At 31.7% G+C, this 20,495-nt stretch overlaps 1 protein-coding gene across 2 annotated transcripts in view; it reads right to left on the bottom strand.

The window, feature by feature from the left end:
• Positions 1-173: 173 nt before the first annotated feature.
• Positions 174-20,495, bottom strand: part of Epha3 (EPH receptor A3) — a 368,574-nt gene continuing 348,252 nt past the window's right edge. For both annotated transcript variants that reach the window (XM_063224777.1, XM_063224778.1), the window contains exons 16-17: positions 9,197-9,352; positions 174-2,802 (exon numbers count right to left, since the gene is read on the bottom strand). In XM_063224777.1, coding sequence (XP_063080847.1) covers positions 2,700-2,802; positions 9,197-9,352 — 259 coding nt within the window. In that variant the 3' untranslated portion in view covers positions 174-2,699. The remainder of the gene's footprint in view (positions 2,803-9,196; positions 9,353-20,495) is intronic.

Here is a 20,495-nt window from a genome sequence, read left to right as displayed (position 1 = left end):
TTTATTAACCATAATATCGGGGCCAAAATAATAGATGACATGACATGAGTCCTTACTAAAGCGGAAAACAGAAAAAAAGCACATTTCTGTGGCTTATTTACATTTCATTAATTTTTGTTTAAATATGCAAAGTTTTTATATTTTAAAAAAAGGCTTCAAAGACCACTTCTGTATTCCAATCTGTAAAAATATTTTCATTATGTTTATTATAAAAATATAAATGTTTCCACTACAAATCATTTTACATTAGTAAGAGGCCATTCACATTGCACAGTATAAACTAAATGAGTGATATTTTGAAAAGACATCTTCATGGTAAAGATATTGCCAATCATATCACATTTATACATGGCTTAACAGATAGTACAGCATAAAATGGGTATGTAACCAGAAATAAATAATATGTATAAATCAAATTTAAGATACAAAACAGGTAATGTGATACATAACGTTGTGAAGGAGTTGTAGTTTCATGGTAACTGAAAGTCACTGCAGTTCATATACAAAGTGATGGCCACAAGCATTCTAGTACCTCTACTCAACAATCAGGAATCGTACACTGTTATGTTTACATATGTACAGGATAAGAATTATGTAAAGTTTTAAGAGATCAAGTAGAAAAATACTGAAAAATGAAGAGCTATATACTGTGTATACAACCTCTACTTTCAAACAAAACCTACAGCCAATATAAGTGCAATGAATTCAATGATCTTCAGTTCTACTAGTTTATGAAATGCACAGATGTTTTTGTGTAGACTCAGAACAATTTCCAAGAAATAAAATGCTAGTATGGGAAAATATGAAACTGAAGCCAGATTCAAATCTCAATCTAATATTCCAAAACACAAAATACTTGATTAGAGGAGTTAGGTTCAGCTGCTTCTAGCAGGACTTAAAAGAAAAGTTTTATTAACTTTTTTAAAAAAGTTCATGCTCTTATATATCCAATATAAAATTCTAGAAGCATGAGTTGATTATAAAGAATATTGCTGAAATTTTGGAAACAGGCTAATATCAACAAAAACATAATCCTATCTTTGTTATATTAAGCCTATAACAGATTGGACCTTGTGAATTTTGATCTATGATTACAAGCTGTATTACTTGTCTCATTTTGCATACAAGGATAAATGTTGCAGCATTGTTTTAACCATTCAATTCCTCTGACATATACATTTCTTATATCCATCACATCATCATATCAGCATTAGGAAGATTATATGTAGGTCTAAAATGTTGCTTCAGAATTATTAGTAGCTAGATCTCTACCAGACACATCCTTTCAAATATCAATGTACATGCTCTTAGTTGGCCTTTATGTAACAGCAAGTCTGAATTCCTGCAGTGACACAATTCTTCACTGCTTACAGATTTTAAGAAATCTACTAAGTGACCATCTATTTCAAAAATATGTCCAATAAATAAAAGAAATTAGAACCTTCCGAGTTATACACCAAAATTACAATACGTGCATTGAAGTGGAAGACTATTAAAGATAATTATGCCTGATATTTATTGCAATATTTAATTAACTGTCCTAAACTCCAGTAATACAGATGAAAACTTTTTAAAGCCAGGAAGTGATTTTTTGACTCATGTATTTGTTATGCTGTCAACCAATGCAACAATCTAAATAGTACTTCAAATATTTCCAGTGTAGTAATTTTCATGAATTCTAGAATGGTTCCTTTACAAATAAAGGGAATTCATGGCCTCTGATCATCAGAGCAGAAAAGTATGTTGTCTGGTTAAAAATCCATTACATACAAGCCAATATATTACACTAACTTAGGAATATAGCTATGATAAATGGAAAGACAAAAGCAAATGGGATAATTCATACTGTAAAAGATTTGGTTACTATATGAACAGGGAAAGTATTTCAGTATTTTAAATACATAGAAGTGAACTGATCAAAAATGTGGAAATTTATCATTCTTCATGTCTAGCAAGACATATTTCCTATTACTGACATTTTGAGAAAGCATTTGGCACTTGGCTGTAACAAATCCAAATGAAATCATCAAGGCATAAATATCAAACAATAGAAAATGATTCAAAAGAAAATAAATATGTACTTTTCTCAAAAATTAAGACACATTTTTACATGATACATTTAAGAAGCCTAACAATTAAGAGAGTGTAGTACTCAAAACAACTACAAACTTCATTTCTATATACTTTAAACAGATAAAAGAGAATAATACAATGATAAGGTAGTAAATATGGCCAGATAGTTTGAGGTATAAATTCCTCTATTTTGCTTGCTTTTAAAGAAACAAAATACCTGTTACAGATTTCGTCTGTGTATAAAAATATCACGTCTTTTCTTTTTGTGGCTATTCATAAACGAAGCCACCGTGTCCGTTCTGTCCTTTCACCATTTTGCTTTTATGGTAGTCAGTTTATGATAAATGGCTCTATACTTGTTCTTCACAATTTTGAACTGAAGAATTTTAATTTAATCCATCAACTAACATTAAAAAAGCAATTACAAAACAAAATTCACCCCCCCCACCCATCCACTAAATAACAGGGGAAAATAGAGAGTTTTTCAATTCCGTGTTAAGGCATTGGTACTCTTGTCTGAGTGTCTTATTCAATTTGAAACTTCCATTTTTATCTCCGTCATCAGCAGCTGCTGGCAGAAGGAGGCCCAGGCTTCCCCAGCAACCACAGTCTTCAGAAGGAGAACTTTATACTGGAACTGGACCGCTCTTGGACTGCGTTTCTAGGGCTTGAATGCTACTGATGATCTTCTGTGGCCCAACCACAGTGACACCAATCTTTTTCATATCACTGAAAAATAAAAGGTAAAATACCTGATCATAATTGTGTCTTTAAGTAGCAAATCTTATGCCATTATATATCTCAATATTTTGGCCTTCATTTTCTGATTTTTGTGTTATCTATGTATTACATTTTGATGATTCTACCTATATATTCTGCAAGGCTACAGTGCATCCTCCGAATTTCTGTGCCCTCAGAAGTTAATGATGTGTATGTATTTGGAAACAGAGGCTTTGCAAATATCTGAAGACAAGAACCGATATGATATTGTCCTGGATTATGGTGGATCCTAATTCAGAATTTCCTGATAAGAGACAGTAAAAGGCACATAATTCCATGGGGAAAACAGCTATAACAAAGTGAAGGCAGATACAGCACAAGGAACTGGAGACAATGGAATTCTGCAGAAACTGGAACAGGTAAGAAATGAATCCCTCAACAGATTGGATTAAACGGTTGGTGGCCAACACTGTGAATTTAGACTTCTGAAGTCTAGAATTTTGAGAGAATAAATTTCTATTTAATTAAACTAATAAATTGTATCAGTTTGCCATGACAACCCATTTCATATTTTATTTACTAACTTAATTAATACAGATGGTCACATAATATTTGTAAAGTTTTATTTATTTTTCTTAAATTAAGAATAGTCTGAGCACTTCTCTGACTATCCTGGATAGAAGTCAAAGTTGTATGAAAATTGTGTTCGAGTCTTAAGAAACTGAAGACTACTGCATTTTGACTTTTGAGACATCCTATGTGGGATAAAGGAGCTGCCATGTAAGTTTGACTACCCTGAGGTTATAGTAAAGGAGAAGTCATTTTGTTTCACACCCTTAATTGAGACTAATAATAGTGTAATATCAAGTATAGTGGTACCTCAGTTCAAGGCCTAAACAGTTTTGGAAAAGATTGCCACTTTGGTTTTTGTGTGAGAACGATGACCATGGTCCTCTTTGTCACCTAATAAAGAATTTTCAAACAAAAACAAATTTTACCAACACTTCTGTTTGCAAATTAAATTGTTTGCAATCAAAAGTGTTCGTGAACTGAAGCACCACTGTATAAGGGCAGGTATTTGAATAAAAGCTTTTCCATATCTCCAGAAGTGATTAGTCTATTTGTCACCAGAATATACTGGTCAACTCCAATAGAGCATAAAGAATTATTTGTTTAGTTCTTTTAAAACTGATAACCCAAAACACGTATACAAAATAAAATTTTTGTTTTAGCATTTAAATTTGTGCAATCTTCACTAGAAAAAACAAAAAAATATTTCAAAATGGAAACAAATAAGAAGGTTCTCTATTTATTACATTTTAAATGATTTAAGCTCATTAATTATACATTAAATAAAAATTATAAAAAAACAAAGTGAAATGAACTTAAGGAATTTAGTAAAAGAAAAGCCAAAGCTAAACATGTACCTATTAAAAATGGTATATATGCTTTCCAATAATTCATGTAATTACCTCTTTAAATTCTTGACTCAGACAGCCTCCTCTAATGAAAACTTCCTTAACTCTCATAAGAAATATTGCAAAATCTCCCTGTACTTGAAACTCAACTTCCTATATTTTCGTCTTGTTCAATTTTCTCTGAAAACTTGATCACCCATATAACATATCATCTTACTTTCTGATTTATTTTCCTTTTGTCTGTCTTGTGTTTCAAAAAGGTGAATTCCATCTGGGCAGAGAATCTGCTTTATTTTGTGCGTTAATAGCACCCTAAGCAATTGCTAGCATTTAGTAGAAGCTTAATTAATATTTACTCATGAAGGAAAAATGTAAAACATGGTTTGTTATTTAAATTATTTTGAAAGTAAGATATTATTTGGCAGGTAAACTCAGGTAAATTGAGAATATCAAGAGGACAAACCACATGTATAAACACATACTCACACATGCACATTCCACATACACACAGAAATGATTATTATATACTAGTGTATATAGAAATATATTAGCTGATCTCTTCAAAAGTGGGTTTGAAAGCAATACATATATACAAACTGACAACAGGTAATCATTTGAGAAACATTTTATGTATGATATAGGCATCAACTACATTAAATTAACTAAAATTGTACTGTAGTCCAGCCAACTGTCTGGGAATGAAGCTCCTGGTGACTTGCAGGTCCCTTCCTTGATGCTATCAGATGGTCCTTGAGTTCTCTAGGCACGGGTTTTCTCTTGCCTGAGCTCCTGACTGTATACACTCGATGGCTGCTTGCACTGCACAGGGAAGGTTAGTGGGGAGGTAATGGTAACATCAGATTTGCCCCTCTCAGAGTATCTGTGCACAGTGAAAGTTCTCATGTAGATAAACATGCTATTTCTGTCAATTTATGCTTTTGAAATGTCTGCTATGGGATTTTGATTTTTCATGTACCATGAAATTATATTTACAATGAGTGGAACTATGTTCCCATTGATTACAAAGCTAAAGCAAGTCATGAATAGAGAACCAGAGAATAGTGGATGTACATAAATATAGGTTTATAAATCAAGAGTCTCAGCTTCTTACTCTTTTGTATTCTGCTTGTATTTTTTTTCTAATTCTATAACATGTTTTTTAGACTCTGAGATTTTTTTGTCTCTTTATCTCCTCGCTCTTACAGAGTTAAAAAAAGAAATGACAGTCACTCAAAGCAGAAAAATATTTCAATGTAGTATGTAAATTTTCTAAGATCCTTGGCAAATTTAAGCATACTAACTCTCCAGAACATGCCGGGATACTTGGCCATTATGTCTCCCAAACAGAGGCATTTTTCCTTCCAGTGACTGTCAAGGAAAAAATCAGATGCTTAAAGTTCAGTCCAATTTGGACTTTCTTCATCACTTCTTTACAGATGTGTGTCTTGAATATACTTCTCAAAAAATCTTCTATATAAACCTGGCTCAAACTGTCCAGAGATACAATGTAACCCAACAATATAAAATTTTATTTATAATACAATAAAATAATCAATTCAGTATAATTAATGCAAAGGATTATATTGTATTCTGGCAAAGATAAATAAATTAGCTCCTTTCATTATAACTTGTTAGGTTTTAATGATCTCTCTAATCTATTTCTGCCAGTGTATCTTTTCTACTCCATTTTGCCAAATCCAAAATCATTGTGAACACCCAGATACTATGGCTTCAATAAGACGTTCTGTGTCTATGTGCACGTGTGTATGTGCCTGTGTCTGTATGCATTCCATTGTGATTATTTTATGCAGAAGACAAAGAATTTCAAGACCAAAGAAGAGCCCAGGATTGATTCCAGAATTAATGTGTTATCTGGAACTGCAAAGGGAAAGATGATGACACTCTGAAGTGGCATCCAGGGGTGCAGGACGGTGGCGTGCAGCCAGAAATTTATCTGCTCCTCATCCACACAGTGCTCCGTCAGAGTTACTCTGCTGTTTGCTATTCTCTCATCTTTTTTATTCAAACTTCCTAAAGCCATACTGGGTTATGAAATAATGTTTTAAAATTATATTTATTGAATAAAATCATATTTTGGGCTTCATTTAAAAATTAGATGATTTTTGTAGCTCATATTTTAAGAAAATTCCTAAATTAACTGAAATTGTTTAAATTTACTCAAGAATAAAATTCTATTGATCTTTTCCTGTGACTTCATAGTCTGAATAGGAAAAACGTCCAGTAAATTCAATAAGCATCTTAAGTATCTATTAAAGGAGAATCTTTAAAGTTAGTCAGTAAATAATTTCTGAATTGAGGTTGAAGGATACAAAACATTTAGCAACTGAGTTCAAATAAGAAGTCCAAGATTGCAAAAGGAAAGATAAAATATCTAGCTAAATATCTCACAGAATTTAAAATGAGAATGTTTCCTGATTGATTTACACAAGTCTTTAGTGTACTAAAGATCATTTTATTAGTCCTCATCTTTAAAACAAGCACGGGATACATGATACTAAGGTGATTAAAGGAAAAAAAGATAATTCCTTTTGAGGGATTTTTAGGGCAATAGTTACTAAACTTACACTGTTTCTGAATTTAAAAGAAAAAGCAGAATAAAGGATATTGTGGGGGTGAAAGAGAGAGATATTGAAGACCACGTGACTCAGTGGGAAGGACAAATGCAAAAGGGTCAAGTCTCTCAGGAAAAGGCAGCCTTCAACTGTAATGTACATTAACCAGTTGTTCAAACAAACACAAGTAATAAAGAAGAAAAATAGTGTTACCAGCCAAAAAGAACATAGTGGGAGTGGAGCAATATGATGTCCAAAATTATATTGTCGACCCAAATATATCACTAATTTGAACCTGTGACAAATGCTGTTATTTCAACTTTTTTAACAAATAATTTTCTTGCCATGTTCACAGCTTGTAACGGCTGACTATATTTAAGTGACAAACTAGCAGTTAATCTTATTAACAGTATTCTGCCTCAACCACTTAAATGCAGTGGCTCATTATCTAAAATCTGAGTACTAACATATGCATAACTTAGCCTTTGAAAATCAGGCCATGGTGTGGAAACGTTCAACCCTGTGCTTTGTTGCTATGCTTCTGTGCGCTAAAGCGGGTATCTTGTATATCACAATCATAACTGTTTATATCACTAAAACAAGAATGTACAAAAATTTTGAATGATGGAATATATATCATGACTCGGTCTAATCAAAATAATTACCATAGAAACTCAAATTATACTGTTGATTGAATCAAAAGTCTATTTAATAAATATTGCCTTCTATTTTTAAAAAAAAATGGCAGTCAGTTAAATATGAGTTTATTTTCCAAGAAAAAAATTCTCTCCAATTGTAATAAACCCTTCATATAGGGCTTCTTGTGGTTCTGTGTTTCTGATTGTAATGTTATGTCATAATTTATGCACTTATTTGTATGTTGAGCACTTGTATCTATAACTAATACATCACACCCTTCTTTTTTGACATTAATCTATTTTATGTAATGACTTTGCTTAAAAGATTGGCAATAAAATTCTTTGTATATTAGTAACACATAAATTTTCAAATATTAATTGGAGAGAATAGGACTTAAAAGGAACTTCAGAAGACAAAAGGGCTTAGTTAATGGAGTAAAGGATGAAAGACAGAGATTCTGTCTCAAAGGGGGACACAGGTTTCTAAGACACCTTGCATGCTGATAAATTTCAGACCACTTTTGGTGAATCTGCCCCACAAAAATCGTTTTTTTAAACTGTCCTCCTTCTTTTTCTCAGGAAATGGCCTCCAGACCCAAGTTAGTCCTCTCTTACCATACTTCTCTTGAAGAGAAATGATAAATAGCTGCTAATAAATGGTTGTAAAGGTGCCAGGCTACAAATGGAACTGAGTCACTTCAGCGAGCTCTACAGGTAGAACAAGCCATTTCAACCCCTGAGTGAAACTGAATTCTAATTTATTTCTTGGAATTGTGAATTAGGTAAGCCGACCCCTTGTTAGTTAAGTGGCAGTATCATTTAAGGTTGAGGAAGTTATTTTTATTAGCTAGGTATGTGGAAAAATAAGAAAAATCACTGCAGAGAAAAAAAAAGAAATAAAATGCAGTCATATTAGAAGGTCAAACAATAATGGCCTTCATTCATAGGTACTATAACCTCTAGTTCTTTTTTTTTTCCCTATTTTAACTACTATACCTTGTGAGTAAGACTCATTTTTATGATTAGATTCATGGGGTTGGATCTAAAACTCTTCTGTATCTCCAGAAGTTTCTCCCTCGAAAGATTCCTGTCAGCAAATGCTGCCCAAGAAATGCTGCACATCCTATTGATTCTCACTGGCTTTTAACGCAATGTGAATTTTTATATGTAATGTAATATGAAACCACAATTTAATACTAATATTCTGATGCATATTCTGTATTTTGTAAATATCAGTCTTTTAAGGAAAACAAAAAGGAATGGCCTTAGATCTACTTCACACAATATTCTTCAGAGCAGACCCTTGATAACAGATAATGACTTAAGATATTTAGTTGTAAAAATTACTTCTAGATTTATCATGCTTCAGTATATATCAAATTGTCCATTCAGTTCTCAATATTCAATGTACACAGTATTCTTTTGTAAAAGTAACATAAAATAAGATACACAGGAATATGCAACAGACACCAAGCTGTATCTGCTTATGTTTCAGAATAGTGGCTTGATTTTGTGGGTCTGTGTAATGGGCTACCTAATACCACAGTATCAGTGAAGAGACCTAAACAGAGTTTCTATTATATGACAGAAAGATATTCCAACATGTATCTATCAAAGGTATGGTTACAAAAATATCCAGAGCTCAGATTAATGATTATGAAGTTTAATATATACTTCAGTAGTATAAGCAATATTTATAATGCATTTATCTAGGGCAGATACGATCAGTAGAACATTCACAATCATTCATTCTTCATAATGAATTTTTTCTTACTCTGTGGAAATCTTGGCTATGGTGTCGCAAGAACTGTATTCCACGCCTGTGAAGATTTCCTTACAGTGTGCTGTCCGGACACCATTAATCCAGTCACCTGTTGTGCGGAAGGTAGTGATGTCAACATTGCTTTGGTCCAGAAGAAGGTTTGATGGCCTGCAAGAAAAAAACATGAGAGAGAGAGAGAGAGAGAGAGAGAGAGAGAGAGAGAGAGAGAGAGAGAGATTTGGAGTCAGCAGAGTTGCTGTATGTCAAAACATGACACCAACATCAGCAGGAACTTCCAGGCTTCATGGGGTGTTCCTGTTTATTTGTGAAACTGATCTTCCATGAAGACTTCATCTGTTCAATCTGGCAGCTTGGAAGAAGACTGCATAATCCTCTTGTTTGAGTTTTCCCCTTCAGTACTCATGACTGCTTTTAAAATCATTAAAATTTTGCCAGTGAATGGGGTAAACATACCCATACATTTTATAATTTAATATGCTACATCATTATTAAAGATGGTGGGAATTTACATGCAGTTACAGCAGACATGACAACTAAATACTTTGCTATTTGGTTTGGTGATGGATTCAGTGTCAAAACTAATCACTTACCACTGGATGTTTGTTGTAGACATTGTAAGTGTTACTGTCTAAATAATATTTTGAATGAAGTCATCTGCACTTATAGCAGGACATAAAGTCAGCCATACTTAATAAAGCAACATAATCACAATACAAAAGCATGAAATTCCTACATTTTTCACAAGACCATATACATATATATATATATATATATATATATATATCTTTAGCAAGACCAAATATATATATAGTCATTATATAATATACATTATATAATATATATACATTGGTCATATAATATACCAAATATATGCTTAAGAAGACCAAATATATATATACAAAATATATATATATATTGCCATTACATAATATATAATATACATTTAAAGGCATAAATATAGATTGTGATTTTGATTTATATTGTACAGTATTAAAATCATTAAGAAGAGGGATTTACAGGATTATTTTAATTGCAAGTCTGTCACAGATCTCTGAACATTTGCAAAATCTGCTGCATCAAAGCAGCAGAAGACATAAAATAAATGGAGGAGACTATGTTTCTATTCTTGAAGAGACTGAATAAAGAGCCTATTAGCAAACTGCCTTAAGTGTGCTTTTTTGTTTTTGGGGTTTTGTTTTGTTTTGCTTTATTTTGTTTTTGTTTTTCTCAGCTTTCAGTGACCTCTTTAATTGTCCTTTGACTCATAAGACTGGATCTAGTCATTAGATGAATCATTTAATATCTCTTCTCTTTCTTTTTTCTTTTCTTTTAAGGAAAAGAATTTGAACCCAAAGTACTTATGAATCCCTTCATTGAAAATTGATGAGAATTTATGTGCCAGGCACTAAGACAAGCATCTTATACATACATATATATATATATATATATATATATATATATATAGTATTTTACCTTTTGCCTAGGCAGTAATGTGATCTTCTTAAAATAGTTATCTTAAAATGCCTAATTTTATCAGCTTTAAAATTAGACCATTAATATTTAAATTGGGAAGAATGTTCATAAGTAAAGAGAAACTGACAGGGGAAAGGGGAAAGAAAGGAATAGAAAAAGGAAAAATACACACACAAGATAGTTAAGACTGTTATACAGCTACTTTCTCTTAGTTCACTGAAAAGAAAGATTTGTGCTAATATTGTCTGGACGTTATTTCATGCCTATACTTGTACTCTGAGTAACTACTATGAAGATAACAATATACAATGTGTCACTTGTTGTTACTTCCTTATTAGCTTGATTTGAAATTGTTTTATTTTTTTTATTTTATTTTTCTCTTTAAAATTACAAAACTAGACTATTATTTTTATAGCCCTAAAATGATTTTTCTAAGTTACACCTATCATTTAAAGTACAAAATCATCATTTAGAACATTTAAATTCAAATTATTTGGTATCAGGAGACACTTTTAAGACCAATGAAAGATATGTATGACATGCATTTATCTTTATTTTAGAAATGAATTTAGCTTCTAGCTACTTAATTCCAATAATATATTAAAAAATAGCACAGAATAATTACAAAATGAGCCATTCAACTGAAATGAACTTGTACAGTATTTTGCCTTTAACTAGCAACCACTGATTCTCATTTAGGATATGTTCTGAAGTTCCCGTGTTAAATAAAATCTCTCTGTGAAGTAAACCCATAAATGTCTCATCTATACCTAAAAAGCACTTTTAATTGGTAAGTTTCTACTACTGGTAGTGGTATTTCTCCAATTCATTCTCTCATATACAAGAAATATGCTACCCATGAAGTTAAGATTCTTATGCTAGGACAACTACATACAGATCCTGTCCTAGTTCTGCCTGCTATCATCAAAGGAGAGGAGAAGTTTTTAAATTAACTATACGTGTAGATACTGGTGGAGCTGCATTTCAATTTTTTGATTACTACTGAGTTTTTAAAACATGGCAAATCTGTGTCTAGGTTCTGCCTTTATTTCCATATTGTGTTGAAAATACAATGCCCAGAACAATGCCCAGGTTGCACATCATCAGAATCATTTGTAGAGTGAAACAGATCAGAAAGTTGAAAATTGTTCAACTGGCTATCTCTTGTACTAAGGCAACTTCAATTCTTTTACATTGGGTGTATTATTGTAATTCTGGAATGAGTAATATATATATATATATATAAACCATAGGATATATATATATCCTATGGTTTAGTTTATCCAATTCTGAGAAATAATATAAAAAACAAAAATTTGTTTTACAAAGTTAATTATTTTCATTTAACAATATCTAGAAAGCTGTAAAATACTTCCATAATTATTTCTTCTTTGAAGTGTTTGTATAAGTAGTTTTCTAAGATTCTTTAAATCATTCATCTATAAAATAATTTAAAAAAATTATTTTCATAATCAAAAATGGCTTACCATTTGTTATTTTCCTAAAATATTAAGGAATTACTGGATATGGAAATCCAACCTGGCTTCCAAGTGTTACATAATATTCTTAGGTTATGTGAGTACAGCTGCCTTGAAAGAAATAGCCTCGGCCAGTATCAAACATCAGACATATAACACTGGATTCATCGGACATCATTGAAACAAAATACAAAGTTAATAGAAATAGTATTAAGTCAGTTATAAGAAAGTTTGCTAATATGCAAAATGAAGTGAGTTCTGGAAATGGGATGGGTAATATACTAAGCTACCTGCATACAAATACGCCCACACACATCCCTCATAATTTCTGTCTACAGTAGCTTAGAACTAGCCTTTGGACTCTCAATCCCATGAATAGTAATACTTTTTTATTTATGGGTTTGTGGGTATGGAGAATCAAACCCCAGGATATTTATTCAGAATATTTATGAAGTGTGCCTAATAGCAAACTGCAGAATGTTTTCTTCTCAATTCAAAATGGTTTGTGTTCTTTGACTCAACACTTTGGCCAGACTCAACAAAAGCTTGGGGAAAATTAGTATAAACAAATTGAAATGGAACAGGACGTGCGGATTAGGGATTAGAATGACCCCAACCGAGTTTTCTTTTTATGACTTGGATCAAAGTACAACCAAGACAAAAAATGACCTAATTTTAATGCCAGTGACCTCAGAATAACCAGCCCTGCAAAGTATCATTTTTCCACTTCCAGGACTTCTCTAGGGATTTCAAATAAAAATTGGTTCCTTTCCTCCTCCGAGAGGACATCTGGAGAGTTTATCAATGGATAGGAATTTGTCTCTCACTGTGAAGAGTCTGTGATGTCTCTTCATGCGCACCAAGGGAATCCGGGCTTTCAGAGCAGCTGCAGGCATAGGGCGTTTTTTCAGACCCTAGCCCCAGACGCTGGGTCTGAAGAGGAAATTTATAGGCCGGGTGATGTGCACCCTGAGCTCACACTTTTACTAGACAAATTAGATAGGTTTCAATCGGTGCAGCTGTAAACGATGTCCTACAGAGTTCCACCTGATCTTTTACAGCTTTTCATAAATCAGTGCCTACTGGCCGCAGACCGCAGTCATTAAAAAGAAATCATGGAAATTACATGTTTGCTCAAGGGAAGTAAAAAATAACGTTCCTCGCTTTCTCTCTCTCCTTGTATTTGAGTTTGTGAATTATTCTTTTATGGGCTTTTGTACTATTGCATTAAAGGCATACACATATATTTTATGCCCATCAACCCCTGTAAATGGTTGCATACAAATTAGAGGCAGGGCCTTGAAAACTAATGTCAATTAACAATGAGAAATCTCCAGAACGCCTGGTGACAATCACTCTGCCTCAATAATGTTTTAGAATTTCTAATCAGTAGAATTGAATAAATAATCTTCGTACAATTTGGGTTCAGGGAATTGCTTCACAAACCAAAATCATGCTTCGTACAATTTGGGTTCAGGGAATTGCTTCACAAACCAAATACATTTCTTGAACAAACAAGTACATGGCAATGAAATTGAAAATTAACAATACATTTGTAGAGTATCCTATAACCCTATAATTATTTTTATTTGTTTTGAACATTGTGAAGCACATTATGTGGCATCTTTTAATTGTCTAGAACATAATATAATCATTCAATAATTTTCATAATTTATCTTTAATTTTTTTTTTTTACTTAAAATGATGCCCTTTCACTATTTCAGGAAAAGAATCTTTTATGTGTCAACTTATTTTTATGTAGATTCATGCTCATTTTGATCACTGCATCTGTGACATTTAAAATTCTGATAAGATTTAGTGTATTTAAAATTTTTTTTTTTTTTTTTTGGTGTTTTTCATTTTTATCGGTACCGGGGATCAAACTCACGACTGCCTGCTTGCAAGGCAGGCGCTTATGCTGCTGAGCTAAATCCCCAGTCCCGTGTGTATTTAATTTTTAATTAGTAACTAAAAATAGTATTCGAATATATAGTGCCCAACAGGAAGTTAATACATAAATGATATATTAAGAAAAGTAAAGCCATTGTGTTTAATTATGTTTAACTCCTAAGGAGAAAAAATTTAGCAGTTACAGCCATCATCTCTGCTTTAATTCTTCCCTGTGGTAAAATTAGTCAGCTTTTAAGATTAAAAAAGGAAAAGAAATATGAAAAAAATCGCCTGGGTATTTGGGATGTTTGTTTTCCTCTCAAATGTTCTGTATTATGCTTATTCAGTAAGGAAAATCACCCCGCCAGTTTTACAATGGGAGGTCAAAGTCACTTTAGGAAATAGACTAGGTTTTTAGCTATTAAATTTATCTTGAACGATTTGCCAAAACATCAGTTATTCTCCAAATGTATTATATACATGTACAGATCAGAAGTGGACTAGAAGATTTTACTAATATTGCTATTTTTGGTGCAAATTAAGTTATGCAATGGAACAACAATTTAAAATTATTTCAATTAAATTAAAAGTGTATGATTTGGATCTGTGGAACCTCATTTTGCATATATTAAATATAATGTTTAAGTCTTTATACCATAAATTTGGTTTTCACTTCGTGGAAATATTTCAAGTTTTGTTTAATTATTTATAAGAATTTGGACTTCATGAATTAACAATAGCATTGACAAAGCCATGGATTGTAAAATTTCTGTGACCTGAAAAAAATTAATTCTTGCACTATAGCATATATATGTATCTGAATTGATGTATTATCTAAATTTACTATATAATTATATAAAATATCCAAAAATGAAAAGGGCAACTTACTCGTTAGAAATAAATTCATTCTCAGTTCTACCTCACTACTTTTTTACTTTGAATTTATCTCCACTCATATATGTAACCAAATACATTCATGTAAATCTAAGAGAAATATTGTAAAACAATATTTTGCAATATTAAAAAGTAATATTTCAAATAATTTCCTTAAAAAGTAAATTATGCTTATTTCAGTTGTGCCTAAAAGTGTGTGAAATAAGATAAATTTTATCACTGTAAGATGATTTTCTTTTCATTTTAAAGCATTTAGTGGTTTTTTTTTTTGTTTTTTTGTTTTTTTTCATTTAGTTTTTAAAAATTCATCATTTTGGGGGATTTACCTCAGCAGCATAAGTGCCTGCCTGGCAAGCAGGAAGTTGTGAGTTCAATCCTGGTACCAAAAAAATTTTACATTTTTATCCTTTTTGAGTTGTACAGTGTAATGACATTTATTGCATCTACATTGTTGCACAAACAATCACTATCTCACATCTCTAGATTATTTTTTATCTTGCAAAAAAAACCTGGAACTTTGTACTCATTATACAATAATGCCTTTCTCCATTCTCCTCCAAGTTTTTGGCAAGAGCTATTCTACTTTCTATTTTCATGAATTTGATTATGCTACGTACCTCATATAAGAAGCATTAAATAGCATTTATTATCTTGGGCAACTTTAAGAAAGCTGTCTCTGATTCCCAGAGAGGGATAGAAATCTTTATTCTTCCATTTTATATCTGTGTATTGATTATATTTAAATTTCTCAAAAGCATCATCTTATATTGTTTTCCTTTTCATTATCCACTTATACTTAGGCCTCTTGAATTTGCATATTTACCCCTTAGAGAATTAAAATGCTTCTTCAAAAAAGAGCTCAATACTCTTTATTTAATGGAAGATCTTTCTTTAAAATTTTTTCCCTTTCTTACTGTTTTGCAGTATTTGATAACATACTTCTTTCTGCCCATATTTTGAAAATCTTATGAGATGTGGTTTTCTGTAGATTTAAATCTAATCTGAATTCTCCTTTATTTCTATTTTAGCATTTCACATTGTACTATAATCTATATTATAGTTTGTACCTGTCTTTTAACTCTAGAGGTAGTTTTTATTCTTTCTGCTGCTTAAAGGAGTTAATGCTATGGGCTAATGATCTGAGTTCTGAATGAATGTTCCATATTTGTTTTCTTCCAAATTTCCGTTCATGGGCACTGACTGACTCCACTGCTCACTTACAAGGAAGCTTAAACTCCTTTGGCACACCTAGTTTCCCACAAGAGATGCACTGAAATATTTATTTTAGCTTCTTGATTCTTGTAGATGTTTCAGCTAGTGACTTCTGACTGAGAAAGTTAGAGGATTTATTGAGATCCTTGGATACAAGGATTCTGAAAGAAGTAGAAGATGAAAATTATTCTTGCATATTGAGATGAGGTATAGCTCATGGTCAACCTGTCTGAATCAATGCTCTTTACTACTCAGAGATTAATGTTTCCTGATAATCCATTCACCATGAGGCCTTTATTTCAATTAAATAATATTAGAGAAATAAAGATGATTATATTTGATGAAAACCACAGTTACTAGATTGAGATTTGTAGCTGCTAAACCTATGATTTTCTGCTATTTGTATCTCTACAGAAAGAATACTCTAAATTGTGTATAGAGCTTTCCACTCTTCCTCAAGCTTGGGAAAGAACTTTCAAGTTCTCAGAGTGGATCTACTTTTAAGAAAACAAATCAATACTTAAAAATAGGCATAACATAAAATTTAATATAACTATCCTTGTATTCTCACTAATTAGGACTAGGAAACCTTTGAAAATGTTTTTCTTACAAAAACATGCTTATCTCAAAAAGTTGCTATATGTGATAGCTAATTTTTTTAGAGATGAGTACCCCAAGTGCAAACCCAAACCCACTTATTTTTTGCAAAGTTACAACATTACAATAACACCTAAATATTGAGATTTTAGTTTAGAAAAAATCACTCATGCAACAATATCTTTTTATCTTAAAAGAAAATCAAATAACATGTGTACTGTAAGTTTGCCACCATTGCTGCAGGATTTGTATATAGGCACAACTTTATACATTGATCTAACCATATATTCAGAAATCTGAATCCTTGTAACCAGGCACAAAGTAAGAGTAGAAGAGCTTCTTGGATTTCTGAGGAGTGTGTTTCTGGAGCTAAATTGACAGACAGGGGTACTTATGTGAAATTTTACTTAGAGGAAGTTTTAAGCTTTTAGCATTTTTACTCAACCATTCAGTTAAAACGCTCGATAGACAGCTTGCTGATGTCCAAAGCAATCTACGTAGTTATAGGATATTAGATTTTTTTCTAAAAATTTAGTCCTTTCATATGGAAATTTGCTAAGAATCTAAGTATATATTTTATTTGTTCATTTAACAAGTACTTACTGAGTTTTTACTCTTTGCTTAGTACTGAATCATATCCTCATATCTTATAGAACTTAGGTTTATTGGGAGAAATGGACAGTTTAAAGGAATACACACATTCACAGACACAAAGAAAAGTGAGAATTAAAATAGTGATAAAGGATAAATATATGGCTCCCTGTAAAATAATGACATTGAACTTTAAATTGATTTCCTACTATCTTGTTTTGAAGTCCTGTATTACTTTCAGTTTTGTTTTGTTTTGATTGGCTTTATTTGGTTTTATTTTGTTCAGTTTTACTCTCTTAAAAATAAAAATTAAATAATAAATAAAAATAAATCAGTCATTTGGCTGGAGAACTGCTCAACAGATACATGATATGATGAGGAAAGATATAAAGAGAAGTAAAGGACAAAGGATATGATGCATGCAACTGTCCTCAAAGATGTTGGTTTTTCTGAAAAACTAAGAGTTACCATTGAGGCTATTTCCATAAGGAAAAGTGACACGAGCTGAAAGTTTATAAAGGTCCCCACTCTCTCACACTTTCCCTCTGCTTCCACAAAGCAGTCATGTGAATCAAATCATCTGACTCTGACACTTCAAATGCTTTAATGAATTCTTCATACCTTTGAAAAATTTTTCAAAGTTTTCATGAGTGTGTAGCCTCAAGTGCTCCACTCGCCTCTTTGAGCTTATAATCAACTCTTCCTTTCTCTACTGGACATCAGTCATATTATCCCCTCCTAGCACACTCAAACTGTTCTTAGTACCCTCAAGCTGTTTTCAGCTTACTTATCCTATAACAAGAATATTTTGTTAGGAAATTTCTTTAAACAGCTATCTCATTTTGAGCTTCATGTAAGCTTAAATTTTTATCTTCCCAGAGAGTTCTTTCTGAGTAACTATTATTTATAACGATCATCTATTTTTTGTAATCTATAATTATCTAGTGTTTGTAGTACATTTTTTAGAGTATAAATTTTACTATGGCAGGGACCGTATTTGTTTTCTTCATTCTTCTGTGGAGTACACTCAGTTCCTCGGTATAAGGAATTGACATATCATAAGTTATGAAGGTTATATGAAAAGACTTTTAGAGCAGGTCAAGAATAGAAACTAGGGACAGATTAAGAAGTTATTTCAGTACCATGGGTAAACAAAGGAGATAGTCATAGAAAAGTGTTGAGGGTGAGGAAGATGAAAAATGGGTCACACGGATACAGTGATCACCTAGATCTAAATATTTGGGGCAACAAAGGAATACCAAGAAGTATTTTGATTCCTTGTTGGCTAAGCCAAGAGTTGTTGATATAGTCAAATAATTCAGGAACTCTGGAAGGAAGAAACGAGGGAAAGAAAAAGAAAGAAAGAAAGAAAGAAAGAAAGAAAGAAAGAAAGAAAGAAAGAAAGAAAAAGAAAGTAGAAAAAAGGAAGAAAGAAAAGAAAAGAAGGGTGTATTTTTCTATGATAATTAAGTGGACTTTTTCTCTTATTATTAAAGGAAAATATAAGGTAGGTATTCAGATGCCAATATACTATTTTTTATTCTTTCCTTTTTTTCTTGTCTTTCTGAAGTCCCCACCAAATGTCTGCATATTTTTTAATTCAAATTTATTTTCAAGGTGATTACTAACAAATTTAAAAAGTAGAAATTAATTTAATCAAAGATGAAAATGAAATAATCATTGCCGAACTTGTGAAAGGAAATTTTCTAAAGAAAAAAATTCTTGACATTTTTTCATGGTAATGTGACATTGTTGATAATAACTTTAAGTGACATAGTCTACCCAGTTATATCATTTAAAGCAATAAGTAAATATATAATCTCTTAAACTTTTACATTTGAGTTATGTTGAATTGTATTTCATAGAGAAAAGATTAGCAACTTTACTGAGATTAAACAATTTATGATAAAATATATGGGAAATGTTTATGTATTTAAATGCCATAAAGAAAAAATAGTATATCTAATGGAAGAAATCAATTACGATAGAATATGAAAATTTGGATACTAGGAGACACTATGACATACTATGCTCTAAAATTAAGACTACTTTCACCTATAAAATCAAAATTAAATCTCCTTAGATCATATTACATAAATTATCTTTTTATTGATGAAACCATTCTGTGGAGATAGTTCAAATGTCTTTTTTATGACATGGAAGGAGTTTAAAAGATGCCTTTCTTTGCTATTACACTGAGAAAAGATCAAAAGAAATGGCTTCAAGGTGTAAAATGAAGACCATATGGCCCAAGCAAGGACAGGTTTGCTATCCTGTTAGTTGTTAAACTGTCAGATAGAGTTCTCAAAAAGCCCCATGACTGTGTCTCCCTGTGAAGTTTAAGGCAGAGTTTCATCCTTTTGGGATAAGTTATGGCAAGTTTTATCTAAAGATCTGTCACTAAATTCAATCTTAGCAACCTCTAAATAATATTTCTAACAAATAAACTCTTATTCTCATGTACTGTTATTAAGAGTTTGGTTCATATCCCCTTGCAATTTAGTAAACAAACTGTATAAAAACTGAATCATGTATGCAAGCCATACCTGAATGAGTAAAGACTTGATTGACCTGATCCATAAAACTTTTAAAAGAAAACGTAAGGGAAAAGCTCCATGATAGTGGTCTTAGTAACAGTATTTTAGGTCATGACTCCAATGTATAGGTTGTGAAATAAAAATAAAATAAATAATACTACATAAAACTAAAAAATTTCTGCACAGGAAATTCATGGAGAAGTATTTATAAACAATATATGCAATAGTGGGTAAATATCTACAATACTTAAGAAATCCATAAAACTCAATGTCAACAAACAAAAATCCCACGAACAACTTTATTAAAGATTGGAAAAATATTTGCATAGACATTTTTCCAAAAGACATACTAATGTCATTGGATATGACAAAAGATGCTCCTCTCAGGAGTCATCAGTGACATGCTGATGACCAAAACTGCAATAATACCTCATGTTACACTGTGGATATAGCTATTACCCAAAAGGCAACACATAATAAGCAGGTTATTATCTATTATGATGATGTAGGTTAAAGAAATTTTGGCATGAATGTAAATTGGAGAGTCATTTGAAAATTAAAGCAGGACTACCACGTTTTCTAGCAATCTCAGTTTGAGGCATATGTCTTAAGAAAACA

Source organism: Cavia porcellus, unplaced genomic scaffold (genome assembly GCF_034190915.1).
Source record: "Cavia porcellus strain 051 isolate PalLab524CR breed Dunkin Hartley unplaced genomic scaffold, mCavPor4.1 scaffold_15, whole genome shotgun sequence".
Lineage (NCBI taxonomy): Eukaryota > Metazoa > Chordata > Mammalia > Rodentia > Caviidae > Cavia > Cavia porcellus.
Note: the sequence above shows the minus strand (reverse complement) of the source record. Positions and strands in the feature narration are given on the sequence as shown.